We start from the raw sequence: 16,616 nt of genomic DNA, 5'->3' as shown, positions 1-16,616 counted from the left end.
AAAGAAAGAGAGGAGGAGAAGGAGCGCAGGACAAGATAGGTGTTACATAAGAAAAGAGATTGAGAGAAAGAACAGGGGGAGTGAAGGTGATCCATTGCCCTTCCATAGGCAGATGCAGCGGCTATTTATTGAGCTGATCTTTCGGGGAAGTGAGGCATTCACTGAAAGATACATTGCCCTCAATGGAGAGCAAGCCTGGATGAGGAGACAGGGGGCTAATGGCAAGACCAAGTAGTCACATAAACGTGTACAAATGGCTATTAAAAGTCTGTGCTCCTTTGCTTTAGTGGAAGGAAAATTGGATTGAATTCGGTTGGGCAAAAAAGACGTACGTAAAAATCATTGCAACGGATTATCTAAGGCCACACACGCAAAGTAATTTATATGCTGTTTTGTGATTGCTATCTATACGCAAAAGAATTGCTTGAATTGGCTGGAAAATTTGCCGTATGTGTGGGTGAGATGAGTTCATTCACTAAGGTCAGGGTGCTCTCTTTCGATGACGCCAGGAGAGAGCAACACTTAGACTCGACACTTAACCTGAGCTCTCCAGGATGAGACAGACAGACACTTATACTATTGACCTGCAACAACAGAGCCCCCAAGACGGGGGTCTTATACAGATGCACTTAAGGCTTGAGTTGCTTATGCACACTCACAAACAAATACTGAGGATTCTAAATGATATCACCCCAATTTAAATGAGTTTTCCTTGGCATGAAGGGTGTAGGGCACTGCTACTCAGTAGCTTTCCTGTTTTCCCTAATGATTGTTTTGTGTGAGCTTTGACTTGGTATTTTTATCAGTGGTATAATGGGAGAGGAATGCACTTAAATGCAGTTTACCTACCAGGGATGCTCCAGCTGAGGTGTGCTGGGGTTTACCTAACCTTTTATTTACTCTTATGCTCCTGGACTTTGTTTGTGCACACGCATCTTATGTACAGTGCACAGACTCACACATTTGTGTCAACACGCTGATCCTTTCTGGTGTCTGCATTTTGCAGGGTGCTGATTATTTACTAATCACCTCTGGTTGTTTATTTATTTATATAAAAGAGTGTGCTTTTGCTTCCTTAATAGCTACAGTAAGCAAAAGGTGAATACTTCTATTTTTAATATAATGTATATACAACATGTTCTGGATAATCAGCATACTACTTTTAAGAAACTGGGTCTAAGCAATTGGGGTCTTTTTCCCATAGTTCCAGTTTTTTTCACCCAGCTCAGCACCTTTTCCAAATGAACTATGGCTGGCCTGAATGCCACATTACATATCAGTTATTCATCCAGCTGTGTGAACTCTACTTGCCGGGAACTGTGAACAGTAGACGAGCCATAATCACCTGAGAATGAAATCAGGCGCAAAAAGAGCTATTCCATGTAGAGACGGGTGACAAATTAAAGGAAAAAGCATCTTAAAGCCAGAACAGCTTCAAAGCAACTTGGCATAGATTCACCAAGCCTCTGGAACTCCATTCTTCCAAATGATATTCACCTCATTTGATGTTTTTGATGGTGGTGGTGCTGAGATGTAATGACCACAAAGCCAATAGCATATGATTCATATTATTTTCATTCTTCCCAAACCTCTAAGTGATCCCTTGTATAGAGACATTGCCATCCTGGAAGAGACCAATTGAAATGTTTCTTCACAAAATAAAAAGGGTCACTCGGAACAACTTTTTATTGATTGGCTGTGAGCTCTAATTTGTTCCTGACCTTTCTATGGCAGCATATGAACATGGTGTTTTGCAATGTTAATGCGGTGGGAGAAACAGAGAATAAAAGCTATAGCTAATTCCAGGCTTGCTTTTGCAAAGAGAAGATTTGACCTCACACAAATTGTGTCATTTTCAAACACACACACCTCTGTCTTGCTCAACTCACACAAATACGTTCCCAGTTTCTCCTCTCTGTGTCCATCTCTATTTTTCTTGCTCTTTGTGATAGTGTATTGTGGAGGTTTGCTGTTGTCAGGCTCTAAAGGACTTCCCTTGGAACAGCAGTAGATAAAGACCTTTGCTGAATGGTCCTGCTGTCATCTTATCTAAATGGAGTTGTACAGCACAGGTCACACTAAAGACAAGCCACCGGCTGAGAAACAGCACAAGGAAAGCAGGTACATTGTGTGGGTAAATTGTGTTTCAATGGTGATGAAGCATGGAAGAGGTGCACTGAGACAATGGATAGAAGCAGTTATTATCTCTATATGATTTGGAAAAAGTAAGAAATTATAAAGTCGAGGAGCAGCTATGCTTATTGTGATTACTTTTGTGGTTCAGGTAAAAAAAAAAAAAGATCTATAGCCTGAAAGTAGAAAAACTACTGCCGTCCTTTGCTAGAACAGATACACCATTGTACTTGCACAGAATATCTACAGTGACACCAGCAGGAGGTAGGATGTTAGCGACTGTTAGTGGTTGCAGTGAGCGACAGCAGGCTGTGCTCTCTTGTTATTGCTGGCACGGGCCTCAGAGTGTCTCAGCAGACACATCGGTGCATATGCACTCTTCAACTTTCAGCCATAAACACGCACACTTTATCTGTGATGGGCAAAACAGACCCGCGTTTTGTCTTTGTTAGTGGAAAAATAAGCGTGAGGTTACACAATGGAGCTTTAGACACCCCTGCGCCCCTCCTACCGTTCGCGCTCGTCGCTCCAGTGCGAGCCTTCTTCCTGGGGTAGGAGCGAGCAAATTCATCTCGTCAATCCTCCCGGGACGGTGTAGCTATGCAGCTCTGTTTACTGTGGTAGAAAGTTAATATAAATTTTCATCAGTGGGAGAAGTTTACACATACGATTCTATTTGTCCTTCATTATTAGCACCTGAGTCTGGGGCTGGGTAGGCATAATTGTCTACAGACACAGGCCAAATAGATGCAAGGGAAAGGCAAATAAGCACACCCAAAAATAATTTGATGCTTGTGTGTTACAATCCTCTATCCTAAGAATTCTTAATCTAGAGAATCAATAAACAAGAGGTGAGAGAGGGCGGAGAAAGAAAAGATGAGAAGAAGAAATGAACAATGTGATATGAGCAGGCGGAGGGAGGCGAGAGAGAAAGGAGTTTGACTTGAATTCAAAGTGCAGCAAATAGGCGATAAGGAAATGAACAGTACAAGCAGTCAATATAAGTTTTAGACATAAGTAACACAACAAACCGATCTAATTTCTATTTTCGGCTAAATATCGCTGTATATAGACAGAGGAAGCTGAAGTTGCTGAAAATATTGAGATAGAGGTAGCAGAGTGGGACACAGAAGCCCATTGTTCTGCTGGATAGCTTTACCTCTGTCCTGAGGCCCAAGCAGATTCTCCATGGACCTCTCCCTCCCTTTCTCTCTCCCGGTCCCTTTTTCACTTCAGACTGTTGATTTATTGGCTCATACATTAAAATGCTCATTACTCCTACATACTTTCCAAATTCATACTTTCTCCATTCTTCCCCTTTTCTCTACTCTTTCTTTCTAAGATTTCACCCATAGGTTTCTATAACTTTTTAAAAATGCAGCTTGCAGATCCAAACACCTCCATTAACTCTGCATGCTGCTATCTGCAGTCAAAAGAAGTCATCATTTTTTAGTTTCTATCCAACCACTCAACCAGGCGGAGTTGACTAAAACCAGCTGTGTGTTTTGCTCTGTTTGGGCTTTTTGTGGAGGTGATAAGAGAACAGAATCTGGAGCTATGGTTGATGCACCGAGGCACTGTCATCAATCCTGACCTTTTATGAAGAGAGTCTTTCAACTCCTGTGACTGAGTTACTTAGGGCGAGTGGTATCAGCAGCATCTGTGTACTGTGATCCTACACACACCAGGCTTAAAATTGATACCAAATGCATTAATGTGGTAGAGAAAGTTTCACAGTGTTCTCACCCTTGCTTGTGGAATTTTGTTGCCTTGTTGCCTTTGCTTTGATTTATCGGCCATAGCTTCTGTGGTCAAAAGAACCTCTTTGTGTCTGTTCTGGGCCCTCTTTGCCACTAAATGAACATGCAAGGAAAGACAGGTGGTAAGTAGCAGAGCAGAGCTGGCATCAGTGACAACGGACATGCTGAAATGAAAGGGAAGTGGATTGCAAAGTGGCTTGCAGATGTGGAACAACTGTATGCTGGAAACAGTATCAGCTGATCCATTAATTGATGTGGGGATAGCACTTGAATTAGCTGATGGGATCTTCAGCAGCTCCTGCATTACGATGAGCTTCCAGGACTGCAGCTGAGCTTGATTTTGTGGCCCGCCTGAATAAACTCGCGCTCAGTTTAATTCAGCTTCAACTTCAAAAGGGTTTCTGTAATCTCAAAGCTATGCCTGTTCTTGCATGGAAACCCTGTGCTGTTCTCTGGTCGCACTTTGCTTGTTTTCACAAACTCCGGGCCCCACTTTTGCATTCAAACATTGTATGGGACATCTTATCCTGTTTCCCTTCTCCTCTCATTTGTCTATCCTCTCCAGCCAGCCCCTCCAAATCCATATCCATCCATCCATCTGCCCTGAATCCACTTATATAAGGAGATAGGGTGTAAATATTTTGGTATGGAGTGTCAGCGCATATCTTCCCTGCCAGCGGGCCAGCTGCCTCAGTCCAATCAGCCATGTTTGTTTGTTCAGCTTAAACTGTTTGTGCCTTGTTTTCCATGGCATGTGACTCCCTCTAGCTTGATAAAGAGTCATACTTTTTCTTTTTCTGCACACACACACCCTCCCCACAAACACCCCCACCCCACCCCCACCTCGCTCTTGTGTATGTGTTCCCTGAAAGCAGATAGATAAGCCTGCTGGTGCAGTACTGTGTGTGCGTATGCATCAAGAGTGTATGTGTGAGAGTTGTCAAAGCTGTCAGCGTGACTGGAGTTGTTCTGGCCGACAGTCGAGTGTTGAACAGCAGCCCTTTTACTCCCTACAACACACACACACATACACACACATGCATACGCACATAACATCTGTTCCGCACACCACAGAAAGGCTGTGTTATTATGATGCAATCCTGTTCCGTACTGATCAACAACTATTTACAGCTACTGTCTGGAACATGCAAACATCCTGTCAAGGCTTGGGCGCTGTAAATAAGTACCTGTTGAGGCTAGCTTATTTCATCCCTGTGTCATCATTCCAATATTGGCTATATCCCCCTAATAACAACAACTCCCTATGTGACTGGAGCCAGGAAGTGATCTACACTGTCCAAACACAATGTCACAGCCCTTCAAATATATCCAATTCCAATGTCATGGCTGCGTATTGTGCAGTCTCCAGGTGGATTTGAAAAAGTGGCATTCTTAGTGGATGACTTTTTTTTTTTGTTCCCACTCCCCACCCTTCTCCCACCACCACATGCAATAAGCAATCTGGAGATTCGTAATGGTTTGGCCCAGTATTACAGGGCCTCCTAATGTATTTCATGCTTGTTTAAGATCTTTGCATGCTCCTTACAAAGGTGTGCTATGATGGCTGTAGCTTATTACCCAGTTCTGTATAGAACTGTAGTTCTGTATAGAGCTAGGAGACTGGGGGGGTAGTTGTAGGTGAGGGGTGAATGGATGAGGTTTTTTATTTTCAGTTTTCTCTCTCTCGCCTTCCTTCTGTCAGCCCCTTCTCACTCTCTCCTTTTCTTCCTCGCCGGTGATCTCTGCATGCCTATTAATGTAGAAGAGGAATGCCTGTGTAAACATTCTTGTTTCTCTGTTCATTTCGCATAATAGTTGCCTGTATCGCCTTTCTCCTGACCTCACTATCTGAAACCAATTACACCAGATCCATTTGGGCTGAATCTTATTTTCATAAGGATCCCCATGTCGCGGTCTCGGTTGCTCTGTGTTATTTTCCCTCCTCCTTATTTTTTTTCCAACCTCAGTGATGGATATCAACATCAAATATGCCTCTGAGTGCCTTGTTATTTATATAGCAGGCCCTGGCTCTCTCTCCCTCTCTGTCTGGCTAGCGCTCTCATTCTGAAGAATGTGTCACATTGTGCTGTTTATACAATGTGTGCATTAATAGACTGGGGATGTCATTTTTTTGTGCATAGCAACCCAGGTTAAATAGACGGTGCGTCTGTACTCGTCTGTGTTTTTGTCCGCTCCAGCAGCTCTTCAGCAAACTTTTGATGACTTTCCTTGGCATTTGGTGCTTTTTCGTGCTTTGAGATGGGCTTCAGCTTTACCATCTCTGTGGAGTGGGAAGTGGGTGGCACAAATTGGTGCTTTTTACTGTAATGGCAGAATACTCAGAGCCGACGAAAGTGAGGGGACGGGACTTTTATTCCTCCCTTGCCTTCCACACCATCACAGGCTCTCTGAAAAATAGCTAACCCCACTTCCACGGAAGAGGTGACAGACAGTTTGAGACATGACAAACCACTCTGGAAAAGTTTGGCCGGTGTTGATAAGGTCTGTGTTATGTTTGGAGAGGGACTCTTTATGCAGTCTGAGCAGACTTCTTTTCTAATAAGCCTGGTGTAGTTGATCTCTCCGCTTCACCCCCATGCGTCACCTCTCACGCCTGCACCTCCCTCGGTATTTACTCGGCGTGGATATTGGAAGCGCAGTTAAAAACATCTCTGTCTTTGTACTCGTGACCGTGTGAAATATATTGAGTGGCTCTCTTGACTTTGGGTATAACACAGCGAGTCATTATTGATTCGCACACAGATAAACATTTCCCCCTGACAGATACCTTGAGCTGCACTCATCAAGCAGCCTTCCCTCTAACTACTGTGTGCAGGACTCAATAAGCCTGATAATTACTTTGATTCACCAATCATGGCGAGATTAATTAGGCCCTGTGTTTTTAATTAGCGATGTGATTGGCTGCATTCAGAGAATTTGTGTTGTCTTTCAGGAAAAAGAGAGTCAAGCAGTGTTTGATTTCACATCCAGTTTGTCAACAAAACTTTATGTGGCTGTCTGTGCCTGCATGCTGCAGGTGTTAATGTGTATTTTAGTGTGTGTTCCTAAGAAAGGCCAAGGCTCAGTTTACAGATGTCACATGCACACATGCACACACACATACACACACACAAAGCAATGGCAACTAGGCTCATCTTACCAAGGAGACAGATCAATGCAGTTAGGACCCAGTGCCAGTGTAATGTGTTTGTTTACTTCAGTCCAGAAAGCCTGGCTCCTCCTGAGCAGCCAGACAGAACCCCCACACCACCACCAGCACCACCTCCACCTTTACAATCTCCCCCCCCCCCCCTCCAGTTCTGTCTTTTCATAATTGATCGAGGGGGTTGTCTGCATTCCCAAAGGGGTTAAGATGGGGCAACTTTTTTTTTCCTCTCTCTCTCCTGCCTCCTCCTCCTGTTTGCTCAGGATCTCAATGTACTAGTTCAAACATTGTTCCCACCAGCTGGCAGAGCTGCACCATATGCACGCCCTGTCAAGGCAGCTGTTGTCATGGATACTGGCAAGCGCTGGAAAATAAAATGAGCATCCCTGATTCCTGAGGAAGTGTCACTCTCCATCTGAGTTTTACTCCCCCCCCCCCCCCCCCACCCCATTTCTTGCTTCTCCTCCTCCTCGTCCCCTTCTTTTTTCATCAAAAAAGCCAAACACCTGTGAAGTTGTTGTTTTGTGTGCATGTGCCCCCCCCCTCCCTCTCTCCACTCCCACTTGATGCTCATGGGCCTGAACAATACAAGGTACACGCTTGTGTGGAGCAGCAGCAGTAGTAGCAGCAGCTGTGCACAATGTTCTTTTCTGCCAGGCTCTTTCATCCATCTGCTCTTGAAGAATTTGAGTGAAGCTGCTAGCCCAGCTGCCGCCGTTACCTGTGAAGCTGGTGCTTGCTCGTCGCACGCATTCAGCGCACACAAGCAGGCGGGGGGTGGGTGTCTGTAATCCCATCAAACCCTAGAGAAATAAATTACGCCATATCCCAGCAGTCCCTCTGATTCCTATCATATCGATGTATGGCAAACACATCAAAGGGTGTTGATGACAAATTTCGCAATTTACAAATAGGATTTTTCTAATTTTTCATGTCATGTGTAAACAGCTGCGAACTAATTTCATCAGGCAGGGAAAGGCCTCTCGTCCTCTACCGATCTATTCATCTTTCTATCTATCACCCATCCGCTGCGCATAAGCACCCTTAATGCATAGTGTAAAACCTGGGCTGCTAGTTAATTCACTCTAAATGTAATCTGATGTTGATTTTGTCAACTTTAATTACAGCTCCCAGGGACACTTCACATGGTGCTGCCTCTACTTCAAATTGATATTATGAATATGCAAATGTGGTAGTAATTTGCAGAGAGAAGTGGGTATTTCAGTTGAGCACACACTAGACAGGTCAATTCTACTCTGCCTTTTTTTTTCTCCTGCCCACCGCCTCACCCTCTTCCCCACCCTCTTCTTCAGGGTTGCTTTAGACAAACTGTATTTATCCTTGCTCACAGCTCTGTGAATTGTTACTAAAACATATCATAGTGTTAACCACGTCACAATGAAAGAGGTGATATTTGACAGGCCTTTCGCTCAGAGATGACTGTTTTCATCTGCGAAAATTTGAATTATCTCTACTGTCAGCTTTAGGAAATCTAATAGTTTATTTTCCTCTGCACCTTTCTTTCTTTCTCTCTCTCTCTCTATTTCTTTCTCTTTTTTTAACACTGTCTTTTGTCTTGTGTTTTTTTCTTCCCAGGCTCTACAAGCAGCGAGGCAATTACTCTTGCAGCAGCCAGGCAGTGGCCTGAAATCTCCAAAGAGTCAGGACAAGCAGCGTCCACTGCAGGTAAAGCAGCTCCCTGTCTAATCTCTTAAGTCCATCCATAATACATGCTCCCCCGAAAAGAAGATTTCCTCTGTTGCACAAAGTGTGTTTGATTTGCCAACGCAATCCTTGGGCCCGTCATTGGAATCTTAAAGTCTGGACAAGCGGGTCCCCGGGAAGCTGAAGCGTCACACAGACGCGAGAGAAACACAACAGAGGCAGATCTCAAGGAGCATTGTTTCATCTGTAGGCCATTTGCCTGTTTTCGAGTATGTGATGCATGAAACTGTACAAATTCACCACAAGTATATCCCAAGGTTATGTGGTACAATGACAAATTGGCTTTTCTACACTGGATCCATAATGCTGTTGACACAAGAAAATTCAGAGGCTAGTTATTATTTGAAAGCCACGTCAGCCTGGATAGTGGGTTACACAGACAGCTAATTTTAACTTCCTCTCATTTCCACTTTTCAACGCTAATTTACCTTATTGATTTGTAGAGCTGTCTATATCTGATGCCAGTGATTTTGAAAAAGGTCACTCTTGTACACAGATGCGCACACACACAAACACACACACGCGTGCGCAGTTTCGCGCTGACGCCACACTCGCACATATATACATTAACAGTCCTTTCAGTCCTCCGTCTTCCTACTCTTAACACTTTTCTCACACCAGCAACTTGTTTCATTCAGTCAACTAGACAGTTTCTGCTTGAAATTATGTAAGGCCCCTTGACATCTGCTCTGTGTTTTTATTAGAGGATTTTTTTTTTTAAATTTAATTTATTTTTAGCCGTTTGAAATTGAAGTGTGGGAGTTTATGCCCTCCACTCGGCTAATAAGTACTATCAAGGAGCAATGGTTTACCTCATTAGGAGCTCTGTGCATTTCATTAATAACAGGGAAATTGGCGTTAACCTCACCCGTTGATATTTTCACAGAGTCTAACAATGGCGACACCTTCAATTGGAGTCACACCCCTGTGTGCCTAATTACGTACTGGCTGAGAGATAAGGTTGGCAAGGACTAAGTCTTCCCTTCCTTGAAATAATTTGACTGGGGCTCATCAAAAGCATTAATATTATCAGTATATTCTCTTGCAGTGGCATGTTTATTTATTCTACTATATATTTCTATATTTAGCTGTGGCAAAGGGGGTTCATCAAGAATAAGCTTATTGTTGGATTTCTCCGTTTGAGTAAATGTATGCCAAACTGAGTAAATTGAAACAAATGGGAATCTGATCTGCAAATGCCTGCACAGTCACCAAGTACAGTACATAGCATGAAGAACAATATTGAACGAGAGAGTTGTGTGGGTGCATCGTAACCGTCAGCCCACGTCCAAGCCCCTGCCTCTAATAACACCAGCAGATGGTAAATATTGAATATTTACATTTGCTTACTCCATTCTTGACTCGTTGACGATATGAATCAATATGAATCAGAGGGCCCTGCCGATCGGCCTGTCCTCGGCTCCCAGCTAATCTATTTGTTGATCCAGCTTTTATTAACATCCTCACCTCTTTGTTCCAAAAAGTTTCCATTCAGCAGACTGTCACAGGAGAGGCGCTGCTGCCAGCTCACCCAGTTATGCACAAACAGGGCTCAGTGCATTCTGGCCCCAGATTGTTTTCTCTTTTTTTTCTTTTTTCCAGCGGTGGATGTGCTTTTGCTTGAATCCACTCATTTCAAATGACATTTTAACTGTATTACTCCTTTGTGCAAATATCAGTATAAAGCGGTAGAAACTCTTACTTGATTAAAATGCTTTTTTTTTTTTTTTTGCTTTTTTTATTGTCTCTCGTCTCATGCCACATTTTTTTGTGTTCTTGTCTTGAGGGAGTTTACTCAATAAAGCTGCATTATTTACCTGGATTATGAGGCCGCAGTGGGTGCTGCAGCGCAATATTTTATTAGCTTCACTGCTAGATAAGAGTCACTGGCAATCAAGCTACATGTTTTCCACTAGAGGAATCACGCGGATTGATCCCCTTGTATGATTAGCACAGCAGAAAGTGGGAAAAGGATTAATATTACCATGACATCCTGCTTATGGCAGAGATACTGATAAATCCTCTGCTTCTTGTTCTCCATCTTTGGTATTTAAGAGCGAGAAATGATCCATAGATCACAGCATGTAAATTATTTAGTACACAAGCATCTAAGTGCCTCGGCTTGCAGTTTTAATTACTCGTATTAGCGGCTAAAGGCTCTCGCCTGACTAATTCTATCCGCTTGCTTGTCGCTGCTTCTCAGAAGTTGATGATGCGGAGGCAAGCAGCTCTAGCGTTCACATGCACACAAATTCACATGTACGGGTGAAAAAATAAATAATAATAATAATAAAACAGCCCCAAAAACACACACACACAAAAACACACTCACACAAGCTGCTTTTCCACATTTGCGTAATGTGACAGGTCTATTATTACACAGTAAGCCCACGGGAGCACTCAATAAACACCTATTTCTTCCTGTAAATCCCCTGCCTCTGCTTACACGGCTCTCCTAAGGCACACAACACCCTCTCGTCTCTGCTCCTGTCTCCCCTCGCTCTCCTCTTCTCTATGCCAATACCAGCCCCCCCCCCCCCCCTCTCTGAAAGGCATTTATACACTGACATTTGGAATACAAATAAAGAAACGCGGACAAGGAGAGGCAGAGAGGATTACAGAGGCCTATGAATCTGACAGTTGTTTCGCTCGCACCATGCATCTACGCACAGCCTGCACAAACACAAGCACAGTGACAGTTGCTTAAAGTTTTACATTGCCCGAAATGACTTTGTTCAGAACGTGTTTGTTAGCGGCCCTATTGATCATTATCGATAAGAAACAGAGCAGAGCTCTGTTAGTGTAACACCTGCTGGGTGCAGGTTTTGGCTCACCATCCACCAGACATCTCAAATAAACTCCTCACTCCTATCATGATTGCTTCAGGAGCCACGTGTAAAATAGCCAGAATGACCCCAAACCCTTGCAAGTGACTGTGTTGGATGGCATCCACCCGCCCCGACCCCACCTCCTGCTACTTAACGTCCAGTTCTAAATCATGCAAAATCTGAGAGCTCGCCCTGAGCAAGTGTTGCAACTGCTGCTGTGTCACCTTTCATGCCATCGAGCTGTGACTACTTTTTCTACAAGACTAATAACCTCAGCTCCATCTGTGCAAAGCTCAGCTATGAATGAAAATATTTAAGGTTTTATGGTTGGTTTATGGATCGGCAGAGATGTTGGTTTAGCCGTGTTTTCTGTAAATTTGCAGCTTCCTGCCCAGGCCAGTCACACCGGCTGCGGGCACTGGGCCATCCTAGGAAGTGTCACACTTTTTAAAGGTCAGGTCCACACATTTCACTACTGAACCAATATCATCTCAATAGCAGCACTCATCTGCTTATTGGCTTTCATCCGGAACACACGCACACACACACAGATGCAGGGAAAAGGGCTGTGACGCCAGGCTTAAGCATAAGTTAGCCAACTCCAGTCTGCGTGGCTAAAGGATGCTACTTCACATTTACATTTATGAATATATCTTTCCTCTGCATCCCCTCTGGTTGGATCTGAAAATAGAGAAAAATTATCACAGAGAAGAAGGGAAAAAAGAGTGTTGGGGGGGTATTATGTTATTCATGAGAAAAACTTCTGTTGACTCTGAGAGAGAAAGAGGGGGGAAAAACGTCAGCACATTTTAAGTCAAACACCCTTGGTTACTGCTTTTGTAACCAGAAAACAAGATTCCCCCCCACCCTCATCTCCCTCCTTCCCTACTTCTTTTTTTTCCTCCCCCTGCATTTACAACACCTACAGGACAAGATTGCTAAATTGCGAGGACAGAGCAGGTTCATCATTGTGATGCAAAAGAAGTTGAAATGCTACCCCAAGGCGAGGTAGCTGAGTTTGGGGGATCAAGAGAAAGTGAGAGGGAGGGATAAAAAAAAAAAAAAGTAGCTCAGACCTTTGATGTAGCAGCAACAAATTTACCTTGTGACAGAAGATACATGGGTGCAATAAACGAGTTATACCAGCCCTTACACATGCAATCAGATGATTCTGGCCAGGGTGTTAATTGGATCCTAACCGGCAGATCTGATACGCCCGGGCCCTGGTGGTGAGGGGGAAAGCCTTTCCAAGTGATGAACTATAATTCACTGAGCTGCTTGAAGCACTTGTAATTTACTGTGTGTCACTGATGAAGAGGCTGATCCAGTGGAGGCCATATTACCTGCAACATCAGAGGAAAGTAACCCCCCCACCCCCGACACACACACACACACACACACACGCACCCCACATCCACCTGCTCTCACTTGTGCTCTCTCACTTTCTTTCTATTACAGTTCTCTCCTCTCTCTGCACTTTCTTTTATAATTCCCTCCCGCTCGCTCTTTCTGTCGCTCCCATTTACTCTTGAACTGTGTGCACCTGCAGGGAGGCATCAGTCGAGAGTGAATTGTGCCAGTTTAATGATAAAGGTGTGACAATTTGTACTGATAGTGACACAAACAATGTGCACAAAGTCGCACAGCTACACTACATTCAAGACGCTTAATCAGTGACTTTCTTTCCTGTAGAGATAAATCAATATGGAAATTGTGCTAAGCCCGTTCCAATCTCCTTGGGCTTTTTTATTAGAGGCTTTTACATGATGGGTCTTTATGTTATGATAAATTGCACTTCCCATGCACTGCTGCCAAACTGCTATGGAAATTGATTTAGGAAAACATTCAGTAATCTACTTAGCTTCAGTCCTGACAATCTACAGTATTGATCTCCCTAAGCTGAACACACGTCATGCATTTGAGCGTAATCACTCTTATGTATGCGTGTGTTATTTTGCATAGGAAACACAATCAGGCCTCTTGCAAACTTCTCAGTCAGGTGCAAGCCACACCAGCTCGCCCTGTCGCCTTGGTGGTCCTCTGGTGGAGAGTCCCAGCTATCAATAATCGCCCAGCCACATTTGGCAGTAATTGGCTAGTAAATGAGCAGTGTCAACTGAAATGGAGTTGAGAGGTCAGAAGTCCACAAACTACGGTGGAGGTCTGCTCGGCGTTGTGGCCCGTGCCCCCCCTGGGATGCTTAGGAGATTGAGATGAAATAAGGAAATGTAGGGAGGCTACATGTAGAGAGGTTTGTCTCTTTTCTCTCTAGATTTCTTAATCTTTTTTTTTTCTTTTTCATGTGTAAAATGAATCTTGTGGCTTAATTAGCAGTGACTCTCCTGCCAAGGATCCACAATAATTACCGACTAGGACCCTTCCATTTCTCATTGCCTTTATCTCCGCCGTGTCTGAAGCTCCACACAGTTCCCCGTTCAGTACTACAGCAACTTATGTCGTTGATAACAGCCACATGTTCCAACCCCCTCAGTGTTTCTGACTGCCATTTATTCACTGCCCCCCACCCCCTACCCCCCTGCTTGCTTATTAGTGCTAAGTATGATGGAATAAAATCAAATAATAGGAATTCCCTTCTGCTAGACTAATTGTTCGAGCTAGAACTCTGATACATTTTATCTCTGCTTTAGCTCATTTGAGTTTGTTCGTAAAAAAACGTATCTCACAGATAAAGTGCCGCACAGTGGGTGTAATGTCTGGAAGTGTCCATTGGTCAGGATAGACAACCGTGCGAGCCATCTCAGGAAGAGATACCTGAGCTCTCTGTGGATGAGCTTGACCTTTCACAGGGTGTTGGAGAGGCTGGATATAGGGTGCAGGTGTGACAAGTGTGCTGTAATGATCTGCTTGTTCTGGTGAGGGCCCCAGCAACGTTTTCTCATCATCAGCCAATTTAAATGGCTTTTGTTTTACTCTCTACCCTCTCCACCTTCATGTCAGTGTAGCTCCACATGCTTATTAAAACGAGGGGCGGAAATAAATAGCAGCTCAAATGTTTCAAAATATGCAGTTTTTAACTACATTTTTTTTTCTTACAAATGTCTATAAAGCTGGTGTTACATTCAAATGCCATTTTTAAAACTCATTAGCTTGCTGCTCTCCATCCAAATTTGCACTATTAAAACCAGGAGGCTAACCTTTTCTGTTTTTTAAGGTCCCCAGTGGCGACATCAGCTGCAGCTAATTTCAGACAATTTAATAAATACCATTAATAATTTTTCTCTTTTCCTTTTTTTTTTGGGGTGCTGCAGTACTGGAAATGTATCCTTTTGGATTACAGAGAAACAGAGGCACAGACCAATAGGAAAGAGAGTCTATTCACGGTGCACGGATGTTTACGCCACTGCCAGCGTCTTCTAAATGCTCATTAATTTTATCCCTTCGTGGCAAAATCATTTCAAGGAGAAGCAATTCAGCCTCCTGTTCCTTTCAATTCACCGCTCATGTCAATCAAGCCCTCCTGCAGTATCCTGCAGAATGGAGGTGTTATATTCCTGCAATTATCATGTCATATACTCGAAAATGTAAATGAACGTGTGTGTAAAATTAAATTTATGGGTTGTCAGTGAAGAATAAGAACCAGGAGAGCAATTACTTATCTGCTTTCATCTTGGAGCCTCTGATACGTCAAGCAGAAAAGCATGCAGTTAAATGCTGGAATTAGCATTGTGCTGCACTTCACAATAGACGTGGGCCAGTGCCTTTTCTCCCCTTTCTTTCTTCCTTCTGCCTTTTCTCTCTTTTTGGTTCCCCTTCCTTTATTTTATTTTTTTTGTTTTGTTTGGAGCTGTGAAATGAAGATGATTATCACCCATTATGTCTCTAAAAAGTTAATAAAAGCATAAAGAGAGCTTCCTCATCTCATAACTTGGTTGCTTTCTGTTTTCATTGATTTTTTCTGTTTTGTTTAGTTGTATTCATTGCTGCTAAAATCCCTGACTTTGAATGGTTATAGTTTATCAGTTCTAAGCTAAAAACAGTTAGAAATAACATGCAGAAAATATATGCATCTGCATACTTTGTGCTTTTTTTGTAAACTTAAACATCTCTGAGCCAGCACCCAATTAATAGTCTTAATGAGTGCATCTCTCGTGTTGTTTCTCGGCTGCACGCATTCCATTGTAATGGTATCCAACACAAAAACAGGAGTGACTGCGGGGGTAATTACTTACCTTGCAAATATACCTATAAGGGTTAATAGCATTGAAGGTGTAAGCGCAGCATTTGCATAATTACACGTGGACTGTTTAATTTGCAACTTTTTGACGGCTTTTGTTCCGCACCTTGTGCATTTTCTCTTGTACTCTTGCATCGAGGAGTCCAGAGAAGAAAAGAGATGTACCACAACAACATCCTCCTCCTCCTCCTCCTCCATCTCTTCCACCTTAGATGGAGTCCCTTCTCTCTAAGACCCTAATGAACAATGGAGGCAGGATTTGTTTGAATATGAATATGAATGTGCAGCGGGGCCGGCTGGAAGTTGACCTTCAGCTGTGATTTTCAGTTCATCAGGATTAGTCAAGGCGGGCGATCAGGAGCCACTAATGCATAATGACTTCTAAAATGAAAAATGTGTAGTGACCATGCAAATGTCTCGGCTAATCAAAGAGGGGGGAAAACCTGGGGTGGGGGGTAGGCGTTGAGGAGAGGAGAACTAAACAAGGACGTGTCAAGGCCTGACAGAGAGAGAACGAGAGAGAGAGGAAGAGGGAGGGAGGAGAGACGCACATGGAAAGTAATCAAGCCAGCTTGATTAGCTGGCGATGAGGACAGGGACGTCTTATTGGCCCCTTGACACTCCATATAGGCTAGCTACTGTCATGGCACCTCTATGCTAAGCAGTGTCGCAGTTCAGTAAAAGTGTTACTACATGTTGATATTTTAATTATGTTAAGGTCTAAAATGCCTGCCTGTTTACCATTCAGCTCTAGGATGCCACAATTCTTGTTCAAGAAACAACAAACTAATTTGTATCTGCAAATGTTG

General features: G+C 43.4%; 1 protein-coding gene across 5 annotated transcripts in view; it reads left to right on the top strand.

Annotated features, from left to right (window-relative positions):
• Window positions 1-16,616, top strand: part of foxp2 (forkhead box P2) — a 104,371-nt gene that overhangs the window by 52,907 nt on the left and 34,848 nt on the right. For all 5 annotated transcript variants that reach the window (XM_085436111.1, XM_085436114.1, XM_085436113.1 and 2 more), the window contains one exon: window positions 8,656-8,745. In XM_085436111.1, coding sequence (XP_085292237.1) covers window positions 8,656-8,745 — 90 coding nt within the window. The remainder of the gene's footprint in view (window positions 1-8,655; window positions 8,746-16,616) is intronic.

Source organism: Copadichromis virginalis, linkage group LG17 (assembly GCF_057382275.1).
Source record: "Copadichromis virginalis isolate Kocher_CV1m ecotype Utaka linkage group LG17, C_Virginalis_male_GT1.1, whole genome shotgun sequence".
Taxonomy (NCBI): domain Eukaryota; kingdom Metazoa; phylum Chordata; class Actinopteri; order Cichliformes; family Cichlidae; genus Copadichromis; species Copadichromis virginalis.
Note: the sequence above shows the minus strand (reverse complement) of the source record. Positions and strands in the feature narration are given on the sequence as shown.